At 40.0% G+C, this 19523-nt stretch overlaps 1 protein-coding gene across 1 annotated transcript; it reads right to left on the minus strand.

Annotated features, from left to right (window-relative positions):
• Positions 1-1516: 1516 nt before the first annotated feature.
• LOC115787119 (neuronal acetylcholine receptor subunit beta-2-like) lies at positions 1517-18161 on the minus strand. The gene is made up of 6 exons (XM_030739695.1): positions 18110-18161; positions 10274-10419; positions 10076-10120; positions 8372-8481; positions 2813-3803; positions 1517-1718 (listed from the first exon to the last, which is right to left on the minus strand). The coding sequence occupies exons 1-6, from the start codon at positions 18159-18161 to the stop codon at positions 1554-1556; spliced, it is 1509 nt and encodes a 502-aa protein (XP_030595555.1). The 3' UTR covers positions 1517-1553.
• Positions 18162-19523: the final 1362 nt, after the last annotated feature.

Below are 19523 nucleotides of genomic sequence, written 5' to 3' on the forward strand. Positions count from 1 at the left end.
TTTGTAATCTTTTCCAGCCTGATCGATGTCAATGATTTTGTTTTTCCATCTGTGCTTGAGTTTCTAAATATCCTGACATGATGTGTTGCTCTTTGAGATCTTTTAGCCTACTTCACTTTGTCAGGCAGGTTCTATTTAAGTGATTTCTTGATTCAACAGGTATGACAGTAATCTGAACCATGTGTGGCTTGTGAAATTTAGCTCAGCGTTCCAAAAAATGTGGTTAATCACAGTTAATCCATGATTTAACAAGGGGGCAATTACTTTTTTTACACAGGGCCAGGTAGGTTTGGGTAGCTTTTTCCCCCTTAATAAATGAAATCATCATTTAAAAACAGTATTTTGTATTTATCTTAATCTAATGTTAAAGTTACTTTGAGGATCTGAAATATGCAAATATGAGAAATATGCAAAAAAAAAAAACATTTTTTTAAAAGCAGGAATGGGTCAAATACTTTTTCACAGCACTGTGTTGCAGTTTCTCCCTTGTCTTTTCTTTCAAAATGCTCCAAATGCTCCAGGTCTGTCTGGCACTCCCACTCTTTTAAAACAAAGTGATGTTGTAATATGCACAAAATGCGGTTTAGCATTGTTTTGCTGAAAAGAAAACAAGGAATTTTCTACTATTAGTGATGCACAGGTGCATACTAGAAAAGCTATGTCAAGTTTAGGCCTTGTGTGAAAAAAAAAAGCCAGAGTGTGGAAATGGATTCGTCAAGACGAAACCATTTCCAAAAGTGCAAATTAATTTCGTCATCCTTTTTATCCTTTTAGGTGTTTTTAATTTAGTAATCGTCTTGTTTTCGTCATGAAAGAAAGGGTCGTTGACGAAAACTATGACGAAAATATTTCGTCAACAAAATTAACACTGCTTCCAGAAGAGTTGCAGCTTTTATAGATGCAAAGGGTGGGCCAACATCCTATTAAACCCTATGGATTAAGAATGGATGTCACTCAAGTTCATATTTGTGTGAAGGCAGATGAGCAAATACTTTTGGCAATATAGTGTACGCTGAGGATCTGGCAGTTCTAACACAAGCCTTTGCAGTGCTGCAGGCAACTGTATATAGATATTAGTGAAAGTGCGGCTGATGCGGGAGGCTACACCCAGGCTTGTGCTCTCTCTCATCCCACAACAGAATCTAAACTGAATTGAGAATGCAACCACATTTTTTTACATTTTACACAGCATCCGAGCCTTTTAGAAAAGCTGTTGTAGTAAATACTGTGACTCATGTTATAGCAGACAGTTTGGGTTATGAATGCATTTTTTAAACTTTTTTTTTTCTTTCTTTCTTTTACAAAGCTTGGGGGGTTGCAGAGCCGCTGAAATAAAAATATCACAGCTCCTGTGTGAGGGAAAGATGAGTGGACCAGAGGATGGCGGGCACATGGAGATTTAAAAGGCAGAGCAGGGGCGGGGAGGAGAAAATGGAAAGGTTAAAATGTGTCATTTCCCAGTCAGAGTGTGGTGAGAGGCGGCCATATGATATGATGTTAAAATCTGCTTCTGGAAATAAAAAGCCACTTCTGGGTCAGGTCACAATGAAGGTTCAAGTTTCAGAATTATGCTCTATGTCCTCAATAATGGGGGTGTTATAACTCTGAAAAAGAGGCTGCATGAAGAGGCCCATTGTCCCAACTACACACACAAACACAAAGATCCACAGGAAAAGACGGTCAATCACCATCGCCACATATTTCCAGTCTTCAATGATCTGCAGAGAGATAAAACAGTTGCATATTAAATGCTGCTATTGTGTTCATGAGCCTGAACAAAAGTGAACTGAACTTATTTGAATGGTTTTACTTATTACAGTTGATTTGTGATCATCATTTTCCCATGCTTCTTTTGTTTAAAAAAAAAACAGTATCATATGATGTTTTTATGACAACATAAAGTACAAATGCAATTCACCTGATAACTGGCACAGCCTAAAAATATACATTTCAGGATTCAAAGACTGTTGCCCTTTTCTATGATAGCAAATGTATTTATTTTCAGTATACTGACAGAATAATCTTTCTGAGACCTTAAAAAGCCAATAGTTGGCACTTTCAGGTAAACTTTAATGTCTTCGTGCTAGCCTGCTTGTGTGTTTAACACATTTGCTGTCTAATGGTATGTGTCTAAAGGAGCACTTTTGGACACAAAAGGTGAGACAGCCTCCCAACATTAGACACTTGATGGGTGTTGCATTAGATGGTGTCAGATAGATGACACTTGCCTGCATCTAATTAGACAAACACCTCATGTCAGTGCCTGTTCTCAGATTTCAAAATGAAACCAACATGGTTACTCTTTGGCTAATTTTCTTTTAGATTCTGTCTTATATTTCTTCAATAGTTCACTAGAATGTCATTCTGAAAGGCTAATTTCGTAGAAAATAAATAGGAGGGATAAAAATGATGGATCAGATGGACATGTAGAGTTAGGGCCATAAAAGTTTGGACAGTGATGTCACTTTTGTAATTTTGCCTCTGCACGCAGTTGCAGTGGATTTTAAATTGAACAATCAATATGTGGTTTACTGCAATAACTGTTTGGGAATAACAGCCATTTTTATACATTTTACCACTTTCAGAGGCTCAAAAGTCTGTTTGTTGTTTGATTTAAAATCCACTGTGGTAATGTACTTATGTATCATTGTTACGGCATGTTAAAATGTGAACATCTGGCAATAAGCCATGAGGAAAATGTGCATATATTTGGTTATTTTAAAAATTAAATAAATAAAGCATGGTATATTTTGGTATACAGAAGAGTTCACATGGCGATGTGCAATATGGTCAAACATCTCCAAACACCTACCCCTTCGTCATCATCCTCACTCTTCATCTTCTCAGCAATATAGCGTACTCCATCAACTGCATCTTCCACATCAATGTTGCTCTTCAAGGTCATCCTCTTCCTGAACTCTGTGTTCTCTGACAAGTCACTGACCCTCCAGCCATAGTGTTTGGCCGACTCCTCATTAACAAAGAAGGATGAGGAGGAATCAGCCATTGCAGTGGAACTTCCACTTCCACCCTCTGCTCCACACCGCTTCTGGTCAGAGTACTTTTGCTTCTGGTGCTTTTTCCGGAATCGTTCACGGATGTTAGAGCTACCGGGTCTCCGCATGAAGAGGAAAGAGGGAAGCCGATACAGAAAGACACGCTTGACCCAAGGAGGCATGGTGTGCGTACTGGGTGACCGATGGTGCACATTGAGCACACAAACGCTGGTGACAATAGAGAAGGTGACCAGCACCATTGTAAACATTAGGTACTTCCCAATCAGAGGCACTGCTAGAGACGTAGGTGGCACAATCTTTGAGATAAGGAGTAAAAACACAGTCAGGGCCAGGAGGACTGAAATACAAAGAGTCATCTTCTCACCACAGTCTGATGGGAGGTAAAACACAAGAATAGCCAGTGATGTGATCAGGATGCAGGGAATGATCAGGTTGATGGTGTAGAAGAGCGGTTTTCTCTTGATAATAAAGTCATAGGTAATATCCAGGTATCTGATATCATTAGGGTCTTCATTCTTGCGTCCAGGCAGTGAAACAATATCCCACTCACCACTGGGTTTGAAGTCATCACGTGAGGCATAATCACTGAGGAGGATGAGATCAATCTCTGTGTGGTCATAGGTCCAAGAACGAAATTTGAGAGTGCAGTTCTGCTGGTCAAAGGGGAAATCACGGACTTCGATTTTACAGGCCGACTTGTAGATCGCTGGTGGGAGCCAGGCCACTTCGCCATTATTGGAGACCACAGCATTGGAGTAAAAGGAGACTTCATAGGTGCCATCAGCACTGCAGAAAAGACAGAAGTAAAGTCAAGCACTCACAGAAGGATTGCTTATATCCCAGTCATTTAAACACAGAATTACTACTTCTTTGTATTTGAAGGAGCCAGCTGAGGTGCTTCAAGCATCCTTACAAAATATGCCAACAGAAAGCAAGACAACACTCAAAGTCATTGAGAAGAAGTTTTCCTTCAAGACTTTCTGGTAGTCTGGTAAAGTTATGAAAGGGTATGTTCTAATCCGAATCATATTTTCTATAATCTTACAGGTAGTTTTATTGCCTTGGCAAGCTAATATTGACTAAAAGCTCAAAATGATTCCTAAAATAAACCCCAGCTGTACTTGAACTCCCCTGTTTTGCCCTTTTCATCCAGAATAACATGCTTTTTGACAACTTTTCATTTTCAAAACACAGAGTTATGTCAGACACAGTTTGAAGTAACAGAACATGATCCTCACTTTGAATATGTTTTCAAAGAAGTCCTGAATTTGTCCCTCTTAACAAATATATCTATGTACAGTGTATTTATTTTCTTATTTATGAAATGCTTTCACATAAGAATGTGGTTAGGGTGGTACCAGTTTCTGAAGCTACATTTAAACAAACAAAATTGCTTAATAAAGTTGTTCTTCTGCACATACCAAAAGAACTGTAAAAGTCCACTTGTGAACTTGGTGAATATTTTTTCTTTACCTGTATATAATTACAGCATAACATAAAATGATTGCTGCTGTAATGACTGATAATCCAGTATCGGATAATGTTTCAGTATCACTGATCTATTTCTGATAACTGGATCGTATTTCATTGTCTCACTTGCTCCTGAAGTGAACCCCCTGAGTACCTGAAGCACTGCTGTTTTAATGTTTGTTAAACCCTGACAATGAATAGTGTTTTAACTAACATTTTGCTTCATTGTACTGCTTATTGACAATTTCTCTCACACCTTCGGCCTTACTTAATGAGAGCCACTGTGCTGTTGGTCACTCATTAATATCTTGTCACATTCTAAAGTAAATTCATTGATTGCATGCTGAGTAAAAGTTCTGACTACTTCCATGAGTCTGCAGAGGTGACTCGTGCAACAGTTTGAAGTCCAAAGGATGCATTTAGCATCTCAAGGAAAGAGCTTGGCCTGGGACACATGCTGGCATCAAGGCAACACCTGTCCCTCACACCTCAAATCTGCTGAGACTGACTTTTTTCTTCATCTCATTAAGCCTGCAGAGGATGCATTATAAATAAGTGGCCTATCAATTATAAAGTGGGTCAGGAATCCAACCATCACACTTGCCTCTAATGCTTTAATGCTGCTGTGTATATCCAGACTAATAAAAAATGCAGCAGCCCCCACCTACTTGCTGTGGCCTCAGGTCTCCAAACTTAGACCTTAACCTGCATCTCTGCACCTGAAGTTACAAAACAGGATTGATAATCACTGCTCGCTGGTCTCTTACGCTATTATGCCCTTCAGTTGTCCATTGTCCTTCAGCTGACCAGCAATCTAGGTTCATAAAAGTTGAATACCTGCAGGTACTGTAAAGTGCGGGATTAAAACACAAGAACTATATGTTTAAACAACTGTGAACCTGTCAGACTCTGTCAACCTCAACGGTTCCAGAAGCTGAGAAAACAATCATTCATCCAAGTCCAGGACCTTTTCTCTGTTTTTACTCTACTCCTTTTTTCTGAGTACTTTGGGGGCTTCTGTCCATGTTGCTTAAAAGCCAAATTTAATTCATGAAACACAGTGATCATGATGAAAATCATGATTCAAAGTTCCAGTGCAGCTGTTGGGATATTTTATGGTGACACAAGAGCTTGCTCTGCTTTGGACCATTATAAAAGTTCAGATGATTTGGAGGCAGATGGTCCACTGTGGAGACCCATAAAAGGATGAAGAAGAAGAGGAGAAAGAAAGAGAAAGATCAATAGATCGATAGATAGATAGATCTATCTATCTATCGATCTATTGATCTAAGTTTAGGTGAAACTTGGATAAATCTGGGCAGGGAGAGTAAAAAAGCAGCATCTTGTTCTTCCCTCATTACCACCACTGAGATGCACTTGAACAGGTTTCCAAACCCCAAATGCTCAGTGGACAGCTGATCAGATTGTGGTGGTATGGCAACTTCAGTGGCACATTTTAGAACATGTGTGTGGTCAAAGCTTGACACAAGTAAATCCCTCTGAAGTTTGTCGAATACCAGCATTTTAAATTTGTGTGAGGGGTGGCATTCAGTTACTACAGTTACTAGTTTACCATCAATGACTGGTTTGTGACTGAGATGGAGTAGGCGACAGCCTACTGAAAAACATAGAAAGTACACAAAAAGTTTCTGATGCTGCAGACAAAAAAGAAACTCAACATTCAAAGGAAAGATTTCAGTCTAATAAATTAAAACATCAACAGCAAATACAAACAGATCACCAATGGTGTGGCTTTTCTTCATCTTTAGCACACATTAACAGTGTTTGTGTAATTACTCTTGCAGCCCAAAGAGGCAGACAAAATTTTCACTCTTATGTTACCTTTTTTTCAGCAACTACCCCTAAATTCAGTTATAAAATTACTGAGTAATCAAAGAATTATCTTACTTGTGTTACATAAGTTCCCAAATTATTTGTACATGGGGCAGGTAGAAAAAAACATAATCATATCAACCGCCTTACTCCAGTTTGTGCTGAAGATAGATCTTATGTAGGCCCTCCTAGTTAGGACTGGAATTGATGTGGGCACATGTAAGATAAGATAAAGATGTACAAAGTATTTTAACTAATTACTTTCTACAGAGAGTCCATACATTTTTAACAAGTAATACATAAAACATCTATTTCTTTCTCTTATCCAACTCAGGGTTAAAGGCAGCTAGAGGCTGTCCCACCTCTCAAGGCCTCTCACCCTATGACAGCTATTGCAGAGAGGCAAACAAGCATTCAAACTCACACTAACAACTATTGCCACTTCAAATCTCCAATTAGCCCAACATGCAGGTTTCTGGATTGTTGAAGGGAGCTGGAGTACTTGGAGAAAACCCGTACCAGCCCAGGGAGCACTTGCAGACTCTGAACAGAAAAGCCCCATATCGGCTCTGTACTGTGTTGGCACATGGCATTGAGTGGAGGAATTGTATCTATAAACTTAGTTACAGAACTTTCAGAAAGGCATCTACTGTAATGACATTTATTCCCTACTGTTGTGTAAATGTAAATGTTATTAAGAAATGATCAGACAAAAGAGGGTTCTCAGGGAATACTGTTAAATGTTCAGTTTCTATGCCATATGTTAGAACATGATCCAGAGTGTGATGAAAGTGGTGGGTGGGCTCATTTACATTTTGAGAGAAGCCATTTGAGTCTAATAATAGATTAAATGCAGTACTGAGGCTGTCATTTTCAGCATCCACGTTAAAATCACACACTATAATTATTTATCTGAACTGAGCACTAAATGAAATTTAAAAACTCTAACTGCTTTTATTTATGATGCTTTTGTTCTCTGGCACAACAGAGAAAGAACATTCAATTCATTTTAATGGGGAAAATCAACAGTTAGTGTTTCTCAAGAAACTAGCAGATGGAGAGGAGACCCATCTGCTGACCTATATGGGTGACAGACGTGACATCCACAGGCCTTTGCATCTGTTAGTTGATTCTCCAGGGATTAAGGGCAGCACAACTTATTTCTCCAAGACTTTTTACAGCATTGAGATTCTGATGTATTGATTTTTCCCTGCAGCCATTTTACAGAGCAGCAAGATAATTTCCACATATGTCAAAATATTCTCACATCATGATTTGCATATCTGTGCCTGCTGTACAAAACAATCAATAATGTATAAGGGTGTCCTGTACTCCAGTGTAACTATGTTGGAAAGTTTGAATTTCTGTGTTTCTATCAGCACAGCAGTCGTGGGACTGTGTACTTTTCTGTGATTTTCCTCCATAGCTAAATTGTTAATGTTCAGTGGAAGCCTAATTTTGGCTTCCAAATTACTGCAAGCTGAAACTGAAAGGTAAATATTTATTATATAGTGTATACTCTGCTCAAATGAAGCAATGTGTATTATGTACTGCAAGTTTTACCTCAAATGGAACAGTGCATAATGATTAAACATAGTATTATTCAAGTGCACCAAAACTGGTGACCTTCTGGATTAACACTTAAAAGATAAAAATTTTTAACCCATAATCTCTCTGTGCTCTGACTGAGCACAGAGAGATCTCACACCTTAAAAGCTCTCAAACCTTAAAAGATCTTTCCTGATTATGTAATTGTCTGCAGACACTCGACACAATGTCAACAAAATATTGTTGGGTTATTATTCAATATTTATTAAACTAAAAGAAGTGACAAGTGGGATAAAAAAGGAGCTAGGAGGATAGAGAGAGTAAGAGGATAGAATGAGAAACCTTTTAGCAAAATGGGGCTTTTGCAGCTAGTAAACTGAAGTTGCTCAATCTTTCAGTCTGTCCCTAGTTTCATCACTTAGTTTTACACACACACACACACACACACACACACACACACACACACTCACACACTCATTGTGTCTGTCACAAAGAGGACATACTTGTTGTAAAGGACAATGTCAGGCAGCCAGATGTGTTGTGACGGGAGTCGGATTTTCTTGATTCCCTCGTACTCTTCAGGATCCCACATTAATCTGTAGTCATTCCAGCCCTGGTGTAGAAGGGCACACAAGCAAATACAAACATATAAGAAAATATTTAAAATTAACAGTCACATACAATTGTACTTAGAAGTTTACAAATACTCATCATGAGCGTAGATGTCATTGTAATTTGGGGCTTTTATGATTTCTTTGACTTGCTCTTTTTCTGGGGTGAAATGATTGTACAGCAGATTTTAATGACTTTAAAAAAACAAGAATGGGGTGCACAAGTTTGAATTTATTTTGGATTTTCTCTAATCTGCACAGGATCAAAATTATATATCCATCCGTCCATTGATTTTCTTCCACTTATCCGGAGCCATGGGGTCACAGTAGCAGCAGCCTGAGCAAAGAAGCCCAGACTTCCCTCTCCCCAGCCATCTCCTCCAGCTCGTCCGGGGGGACCCAAAGACAAACTGTGGTTTGCGCAGAAGTTCAATAACAAAACACCACTCAGGTTCAGATTAGGCAGGCTGTTCCTCCTAATCACGCCCCTCCAGGTCTCAGTGTCATTGCCCACGTGAGCACTGAAGTCTCCCAGTAGAACAATAGAGTCACCAGATTGCGCAATCTCAAGCACCTCACCCAGTGACTCCAGGAAGGCTGGGTACTCTGAACTGTCATTTGGCAAGTAAGCACAGACAACAGTCACCTCACCTCATCCCCCCCCAACCTCAACACCCCCCAGGGTTGTGTGCTCAGTCCTCTGCTGTACTCGCTGGACACCCATGACTGCGAGGCCACATCAGAGTCCAATATCATAAAGTTTGCTGATGACTCAGCTGTTGTGGGACTAATCTCCCACAATGAAGAGACTACAGGAGGGAGGTCCCCCACCTGGAGGACTGGTGCCGGGAGATCCACCTCCTGCTGAACATCAGCAAAACAAAGGCACTGATTGTGGACTTTCTTGTGATGACTTACTTCTTCAGGACCTTCCAAACGGTTGTACTGGCTATGGCCAATGTTTTTGCAATGGCTCTGGTTGATTTTCCATCTTCTCCCAGCTTCACAATTTCTTGTTTTTCACCAACAGATAGCTCTCTGGTTTTCATGTTCTCTAACCAGAACTGCACAGTCTGTACAGGCAAAACTCAAATCTGAAACTGAATGTAGATATTCAGCACTATTTATTGTTTGAATAATAAATGTAACAGGACACACCTGGGAAGCAAAACCCACCTGTCAGTCACATGAAGAACAAGAAAAATGGATGTTGATCTTTTGTCTCATATGCATTTTTTAATATCACACAGCAAAAATAAAGGGAATGACCTCACTGTTCTGATACTTTTGGAGGGGAGTGTATGCTGTACAATCATTTCACCCTGAAAAAAAAAAACAGTTCCAAGAAAAGCCTCAAATTACCCTGACATTCATACCTATGATGAGTGTATATAAACTGACCACAACTGTACATACAAAAAGAGATTATCTATCAGTAACAACATGAAATCAAATACAACACATAAAATTACATTCAAAGGCCATTTATAAGTGTAGCAGTTCATGTAGTGATATTCAACCACATTGGTCAATTCTTTAAATTGACCTGATTCTCAGAAAATAAACAAATAATGAACAAGATGTTTTAACACAAACCTGAGTGAGCCAACAGTTGGTGGTCATGATCTGCTCCCTCTCATTCTGAAACACAGACATGGCCGAAGTCTTTAAGCAGTGGCTGCACTGACTGCTCTTATTAGCAATAACAGTGTTCCCCAATCATTTGAAATTAGTAAGGTATGACTCCATGATTATGGCATGTGCAGTTTTGGATTTGTGTGTGTGTTTTCTTACCACATTGATCAGCTGGGCTAGAGACACCTGGATGTAAATGGTGACCTGCTGGCTGGTGTTGACAGCTGGCCTAATGAGTTTGTTGTAGCGCTCCGGTGACAACAGGTGATTCACCAAACGTTCCTCCACCTCCGCACACAGGACAGCTGCACACACGCACGCACACACACACACACACACACACACACACAGAAAAGAGCTGAAAATAAGCTACATATGATTTAACAACTGATTATAACCCAAATTGTGTACTATCAAATGCATGTTAAAAAAAAATACATTTTTAGTCTTCACTAGTTGAACACTACCTAATGACATACTGCCATATTTATGTTTTAATATTTATTTAAGTGTAACTCTATGCAATTGGTCAGAACAGGCTGCAAAAGCAGCAGCACTAGAAGCAGTCCAGCGTTGTACAAACAGATGACCGTGAAGGGGGGAAAAAAACAGAAAAAATTTAAATCAGTAGTTTTTACTCTAGCAGATTGCTGAATTTGTATGCAACCCTGTTTCACTTGCTCACAATAAATTAGCTGCAATTTTATTAGTGTAAAAGACAAATTTTATTACTTAGCATAAAATCACACCATAGCCCATATTTTTTCGACATACTGTGAGAACCTAATGGGAGCGACTCCAGTTTATTCTGTTTCACCGAGCGAAACGTCCTCTGGCTATTATGCAATCTCATTCTGTTGGCTGCCCTGTCAAAACTGTCAAAAATAAGCCTGATTTCATCATTTCGGTGGAGTGGTTGTTGAGATGAACCAGTCAGATCAAGGCTTACATTAGGCACTGAGTGCTCCTCATTTTGGGTACTGTGTGGCTTAAATTACTAGGTATGGTTAACTGGAGCCCTTGAATTTAACACAATAACAGAAGCACGCAAAAACGCACACAGATGCCCGGAGCTCTAACTGGTGAAGCGATGTTTAAATCTCGTGTTGTGAGGTCTCAACAATTATGTGCTGCAGTGATGCAGCATGCCGCACATTCACAGATTTAATGGGTGTGTAATGAGAGCAATGGGAGTAATGTGTGTATATATATTTGTGTGTGTGTGTGTGTGTGTGTGTGTGTGTGTGTGTGTGTGTGTGTGTGTGTGTGTGTGTGTGTGTGTGCGCGCGCACGTGCGCTCGCGCCATGGTAGGAGTATTCATGTCTCACAAACAGGTCACCTGTAACCATATTTAGTGACAATCCAACACACATAAACACACAAACGCACACATGTTCTGCACCTGCCAACAGCACGGCCAGGCAATATGATGAACCCAGGCAGTTCATCATATTACTTAGTGTCTATTTCATTTTAAGTGCAAGTGTAATACATATGACAATAAACAGAGGGAGTGTCACCACATGCTACCCATGTAATCTCCACAGAACAATGTCTGAATGGAACAAAGAGTTTCATGTGAGCGAGTGCTTTAGAATAGAGACATTGCCAGACTTTGGTACTTTTTAAAGTGGAAGAAAAGGAAGTGTACCTTCCATGTTTATGATCTACCACAAAACAAGTCCACCAGAGCTTATCTTTACATTTTTACATGCTTTAGTGCAATTTTTTGGAGACTTTCAACTTGCTTTCAACTTACATCAAAACAAGCTTTATAATCAAATTTTGATAATATGTGTGTAATAAATCCATAGTAGGTAAAGAAATTGTGAAAAAGTGCAATAAACCACAAAGAAATTGAAAGTTGTCAAATACGTTATATATTACAGCTTTATCACCATCCATTCTCTTCTGCTTATCCTGTTCAGGGTCGTGGGGGGGGTGGAGCCTATCCAGCTATTGTAGGGCAAGAGGCAGGGTACAACCTGTACAGGTCACCAGCCAACACAGAGAGACGGACAACCATTCACACCTATGGGCAATTTAGAATCACCAATTAACGTAAGCCCACTGGAGTACCGGGAGAAAACCCACACAAATATGGGGAGAACATGCAAACTCCACACAAAAAGTCCCAGGCCAAGATGGATTCGAACCCAAAGCTTCTAGCTGTGAGGCAACAGTGCTAACCACCACACCACTGTGCTGCCCTAATTTCATCAGGTTTATCACATATACAGTATTTTCATTTAAATGTCTTCTCTGTCCTCCTGTTTTGTCTTCAAGCTGTTCCTTCCAGTTTCTGCTATGTTTAGCCTTGTGTGTTTTTATGTTGTTTGGGGTCTGGGAGGCTTTTGTGGCAGCTTTTTGTGTCTGTGTGTGTGTGTGCTTCATAAATAAACTTTGCTTGACATGACTGATGGCTATGAATTTTCTGCCTACAGGACAATGTATAATGAAGGATGATGTGCAAAAAAACAAAAAAAATAAATAAATAGAAGAAGTGGATTGCATTAATACTGTGCAAATCTCAGCCCAAAGCAACCTAAACTTCCTGCTTCAAAAAGCATGTTACATAGTACATGTTACTTATGCTGAGTTCTAATCCCATTATTAGTTATCTTAAGAGGATAAACAAAATACCAGAGAACCAAAAAGTAAATGGGGTTTGTGTCAGTGTCTTAGTGAAGGGTAATGTTGCCAGTCCTCTCTTATGCAGTGTTGTCTATTTAGATGAGTCATCTTTGACTTTGCCAAACACAAAGAGTTTGAATTGTGATCTGCCTTTGCCAGGTCAAAGCAACCAACTAAAGCTGGAGGTGATCTTTTGCTTCTAAGAAGGCAGTCAATAAACAAATTGCTGTTTGATACACAGTATATCTAAACAGCTTTAGCAGTGAAGTCCATTTTCTCACCATATTCTATCCCAATAATGGTTTAGGACAGGTGAATTTCAGTGTTTGCATCAACTTAAAATAGCACACTGTTCTGGCACTTCACTTGCACAGGTTTGTAGCCATGCATTCGACTGTCTTATCAAGATACGTTCAAGAAAACAGTGTTTTGAAACATGTCAAAATCAAACTGAAAATGAGATGCACTGAGCTTTAAAGGCAGGTGATGGAAGAAGAGGGATACTCTACACTTGGTCACTTTACATTAACCTCCAGTGAGTCTCCATCTGAACAGGAGACAGGAAAAGTGTCCAGTGTCTGAGCAACTATGACAAGAAACCCTGAAGGTAAAAGTCCTCAGAGACAAAAAGCTGTGTCTGTCAGGACTAGACAGAGAGGAGACTGATGCCTGGAGAAGAGGACAATAGAGACACAACAATAAACAATAGGAACATCAGAGCATGAGACAAAACAATTCCCAGATTAGTATAATCATCAGATAATATTAAATAGGATATTGCTATATTTTTTCAATGAATAATGACAGGGATTCATGAGTTTTCTGTTAATGGGATTAAAGCCTGACAACAATTCATTGTTGACATGCAACAAACTGCCAGATGATGCCAGCTTCTACTTCTAATTAAAATCAACTGGTTTTACACATTAAGCTTACTTTACTAAGATGATGCCTTTACTGTCTTTTACCCTATAAAACAGCTGAATAGAGTCTTCTGATGCTCAGATCTTAGACCACAATCCTGTATAAGTTCAAAGTTTCAGAGGCATCATGGATATCTAAGATGCTTAAGCGTGAGAATGGGGGAAGAAAGGTGATTTACGTGACTTTGAATGCAGCGTGTTTGTTGCTGTCAGCCAGTTTGGTCTGAGCATTTCAGAAACCGATAATGCAAATAACCACTTGTTACAGTCAAGGTATACAGAAGAGCATCTCAGAAAACACAACACATGACTTTAATGTACTCAAATGGGCTCCACCGTCACCACATCTCAGTCTAACAGAGCAGTTCTGGGATTAGATCAGTGGTTCTCAAATCCAGGCCTCATGGCCCCGTGTCCTGCAGGTTTTAGATGTGTCTCTGCTTCAACACACCTGAATCACATATAGAAGTCATTAGCGGGACTCTGGAGAATTTGACTGCATACTGAGGAGGTAATTCAGCCATTTGATTCAGGTGTTTTGGATCAGGGACACATCTAAAACCTGCAGGACACCGGGCCACGAGGCCTGGATTTGAGAACCACTGGATTAGATGGAACAGAAGATTCCCATCATGGATGTGCAGCTGACAAATCTGCAGCAGCTGTGTGATGCCACCATGTCAATATGGACCAAAATCTCTAAGGAATGTTTCCAGTACCTTGGTGAATCTACGCAATGAAGAATTAAGCCACAATAAAGGCTGACTGATTCACTCTGCAATGTCCTGCATTTAGGTCCTCAGTCCAATCATCTAACCATGTCCCATAATTGTTCTCAAATTATAAAAGACATACAGTATTTGTGTCACTAAAGTATTTCAGTCTGCAGCTTTTACAGTTCCCTTGAAATCTAAGATTTTATTGTTATTGTGACCAAAGTCATTCTCATTGCCCTCTCTGTCTCGTTAAACATTTCAATGAGGAATCTTTTTGTCACAGAGAACAATCAGTAAGACCCAAAAAGCCATTTAGAGCATTAAATTAAGATGTCAGTGGCTATAGACAAAATTCAAATGCATCTATGCACTAAACAAAAAGAGAAATGCAAAAAAAACTTCAACTGAATACATGCTGTGAAGTAATTAAATAGATGTGATTTATAATTTAAATACACAGCTTTATAGCAGTTTGGCCCTGCAGTGTGATTTCTTCTGTAGTTTCTTCAGCTTTTCCTTGGCTGCTCCCTGATTTCTGCCTGAGAGAAATAAGAAACGTCATATTGGCTTAAAAATGTGTGTGTGTGTGTGGGGGGGGGGGTATAAAAATAAATCCAGTACAAAACATTAATAAACCAGGAAAGACAATTGGCTTCATGTGACTGAAAGGGATTGAAAATGGTGAAAGGATGCAGTATAGATGGTATGGCATGGTGGGTTTGACAGTAACGGCTAAAATGGTAGATGATGCTAAAATAAGATGTGGATATGCCTTAAGTAGAGATGGAGCGGGAGGGAGTCTACCAGCAGGTCTCATCACACATGTATGCGCACACACTCACATACACACTCCTGTCTGCCTCACTGCACTCTCCACACCTCAATAATTCATTGCCGCTAAAATAAAAATGCCATCATCTTACTTGCACAGAGACTCAGACACAATCAGAGATTATTCTTCAAGTCTTTCTTATTCACATAAAATCAACACCATTTCCATCACAACATCAGGATAATTAAAAAAAACAAACAAAAAAAGCTTTCAGGCATGCCGCTGAGTTTGAGTGATGCAGATGGACAGATAGGTTGTGTCACCAGTCAAGACTAGGGGGTGGGGGGGCTGGGGGGGCAAAAACAACAATTCTACATCCTGTAGGTTTCTTTTCAGGCTAGTGAATTATTCAGCGTATTACCATCTGTGGTAGCCTTTCGGAGGCCAAAACAATTTAGGCGTCAGCTGCCTTTGGTTTTACTCAGGATACCGCCCAAGTCGGTCATGTTATAAAATACAGTCCTACGTGCATATGCATCCACAGATTCTCACAAGTTCCAACAAGACATTTCATACTATACATAGCAAATCTACTGCCTGAGAGATTTTTGTGTTTTTAGACCCTCGTGGGATTTCTTTTGGTTGTTTTGCCCCAAACCTTTCCTCATCCAGACAGCCCTTCTGTCTGTGAGGATAAAACAAATTCTCTTACTACAATGATTTTTTTATTTTTATTTTTTTATCTGTCACAATCTCTCCCTCATATTTTTCTGTCCTGCTTTGCTCTTTTGTTCACAGCATGTCAGGAACATGTGCAAGTTTAGGATATAAGAGAGACCATTGGTGCAGTAAAAGTGTCTTTCTTTTGCTCTCAGCAGGCTCGTATCACCTTTACACAAAGCCGTTTTTAGGTTTGCAGCTTTTTTTGCTTTGCAACGCACTTTGATACTTCTCCTCATCTGGCGGCACCTCTCCTTCAAAGAACAGCATCCAAAAAAGTGTTCCAACACAATGACTAATAGTTTACTATGAAGTGTTGACTCACTGATGCTGGCCCCTGTTGGTGAGATATACATCTGCAGTTATGAGAAACCAGTTTTAAATTCATGAGAAACTTCAAAACAAAACTAGGAGCTGCATGTTCCTGCCCACCCACATATAATACATCACGCATGAGCTACGGAGAAGCACAGGCAGGGCATGGGGATGGTTTCATGCAACATGTTAAATGTGGATAGTGTGTGAGCAAGTCTTCCAAGCATGCAATGAGCAAAACATGTCATAGGTTCTTGAGAGAGATAGAGAACACAGGAGGCAGGGAAATGTGTGATGCAGCACTGAAAATGTCAGATAAGTTGCAGCATAGGAAACATAAGTGCAAAAATATAGACTAAGACAGAAATGATGGTGTACAGGAACAGAGAGGGGATGGGACACAGAGTGAGAATTGTAGAGAAGCCAACACAATAAGACATAAAGCAAATGCATCCCAGCAGAGTGGCTGAATGGATTTCATCTTTCTCCTGGTCGCAGCCAGGAGAAAGTTTGGTAGAAGTGACAGGGTCGTACAATGAATCAGCTGCAGATAGAGCACAGGTGACAGCGAATGACTCACAGAAAACTTCACATTTGTACTTTTTTAAATGATATGAATACACCTGGCTGACGCTGCCCCAATTTTTAGCTGACTTACCAATTATTGAAAAAATTAAAGTAGCTTTTGTTGTTTTTAACTTCCTTGGTCTTTAGTCTTGCTGTTTTTAATTACTACAGCAGCTAATAAAAGATAGTCCCTCATATTAATTCATACTGTATATTATCTGCATATATAATGCCCTTCTTCCAGTAAAAATACACTCCACTGTTGGGGGGGGGATTAAATCCCCAATCATTAAATTTAATTACACTGAAGTAGTTGTAACAATGTTCACTTGTACAGTTAGATAGCACTTATCTCAAACTAATGAGCAATTAAGTGGTTTTACAAAGCAGTTTTCCTTAATTTAAAACACTCTTTTCTCTCTAGCTAGTCATTAATATGGAGACGCAAACACAATGGGTACTGGGCTTTGCCCTGTTTAGTGCTGCGCATTGATCCAATTTCAGCACCACTGACAGCTCCAGAATAGATTCCCCCTTCCTGATTTAGGATCAGGAAGGATCTCATAGTTTCTCATAAGTTACTTTATTTGACTGGGGGGGGGGGGGGGGGGGGTGCTACAGAAGATCATCTGATAGGTGTGATTCAAGTTAAAGTAAACACTCCATTTAAATGTCTGCTACTGTTATCAAAGTGTCTTGGTGCACTTATAGGCAAAGAAGCACAGCAAATGGCCCAAGAACATTATCATGAGATTTCATGTAGATCAAAAGCAATGCTTATATCCGCACTTACAACCACATAGCCAGCTGCTTAATGAGTCATGTGCAAAGCATGGTGCCAAATTTGTTATTTAAATTATTTAAATATGACTAAACATAGGCTTGGACCAAATTGAAAGCAGTGTAAAATGAATGCTCCTTACTCACATTTCACACCCTTGCCCTTAAAACGTAAATGTGATTATCACTCCGTGGGTTTGCTGCGTAAAGGGGAGCGTGTTAATTGAGGAGTGCAGAAAAATCACGTGCTTAAGTGTCTGGTGCGTGGAAAAGCCGCTACTTATTCCCACTGGCCTGCTTTCCAGTACCACCTATGTTTGTGAGGTAAAAGTGTGGCTTAAACATTTTCCAAGAAATTATCCCTTCAAGAAAGCATAACGCTTATCAGAGCGTTAATGTGGTGTTTTCTGGCAATAAAATACATTACTTATCAGACCTATTAACTGGCATGCATGTGGCTCTAAGAGAGTGTGCAGTTTTCCAATGGCCAACCCAAGCCAGAGATTAAAGTTCAATTAAGTATTAGTCCCTCGTCCCGTTCTAAGAGGATTTGAAATGATTACTCACTTGCCACGGTGAGAACCAAGAGAGCCAGGGTTGCTTTCACCGGAGCTGCCATCGCTTCCTCCCCTCCAGTGTGGCTCACACTCGAAAACTTGCAGATGAGGAGTATTTCCCGCGTTGTCTTGTCCTCTGCGCTCGCTTTGCAGTAAGTAAAGTGTGAAACAAAAAGAAAAATGAACAGGGTGGATTACATTGGTATCATTGCGAGGGGTTCCGCAAGTAAGAACCGGTAGCTTGGGGGCACTGAGGAGAGCACTGACTGCTGTCAGAACCGAGAGATGAAGAAGCTGGATGCCTTCTGCCAAAACGCACCGACTCCACCGCTGGTCCTGGAGCTGTGATTGCGCGCAGCGCAAACCGGCTGTAAAGATCAGAGCCCCCCTTACTTCCTCTAGAGCGATACAAACAACGCTTTCTTTGGGAATGTGAGTTAAGGAGCTAGTGGGGATAAGTCAGCCCCGTTATCGCCAAAGCAGCCATTCTTCAGATAAAAGATTTAAGTGCCCCCGATCCTCACATCACCCGCCCGCCCCAGTGCGCTCTCCGACCGGGCGTCAGTTTCGCTCTGCGCCGTCTTGATCGACATAGTTTAACATGTGTGACAACAAACAGGCGGCGATAACGGTTAGAAACCCCCTCCAGAGAACACATTAAATACCCACAAGCCACCTTATCGCCTCAATATAAAGATAATTTGAAGTGGAATTTTACTTTATAAAGTTTTTGTTAAAACTAGAGAAAAAACTAAATCAATCTCAACGGATTAATTGAATTAAGATAAAATATAGTTAATAATGAAGCAGGTTCTTGGCAGCAAAACAAAGGTCTTGTTGCCTCCATTAGAGTGCAGTATAAAATCCTGGAAGCATGCCACTTGGAGGAATACAAAATCAGTGTAAGATATTGAGCTGTGTTTGTCTCATTGGGAGGTCAAAGGTCAGAGTCCACTAAAGATTACTTATTAGAGGTTATCATGGAGAGATATGCAGGAAAAGGACAAACCTGTAATGAAGCCTGTACTTCAGCAGTGAAATACAAAACAGCAAGAACTCTCCATCCCTTCATATTCTTCAGTCCAACTTAGAGCTTCAGGGGTGCTGGAGCTTATAACCTGTAAAAGTCACAAGGTCATCAAAGGCACAACCATAACATTGTCACAGCCACAACTACAACCAATTTTTAGAATCACCAGTTAACCTAACATGTATTTATTTGACTGGAGTACCCAAAGAACATGCACAGGGATCAATAAAATCATTCGTCATTGGTAGTTCATCAAACCAGTTGTTTGTATTTATCCAGAAACACAAAAACAGGCAAAGTGATAACAACACAGAAAACCCCAGTTTTGTTTAATGTCTGTTTATCAAATCTGTTTGCTCACAAAAGTCTGTGAGGAGGAATTCAGATACATTTT

This window comes from Archocentrus centrarchus, chromosome 10 (assembly GCF_007364275.1).
Source record: "Archocentrus centrarchus isolate MPI-CPG fArcCen1 chromosome 10, fArcCen1, whole genome shotgun sequence".
In the NCBI taxonomy this organism is placed as follows: domain Eukaryota; kingdom Metazoa; phylum Chordata; class Actinopteri; order Cichliformes; family Cichlidae; genus Archocentrus; species Archocentrus centrarchus.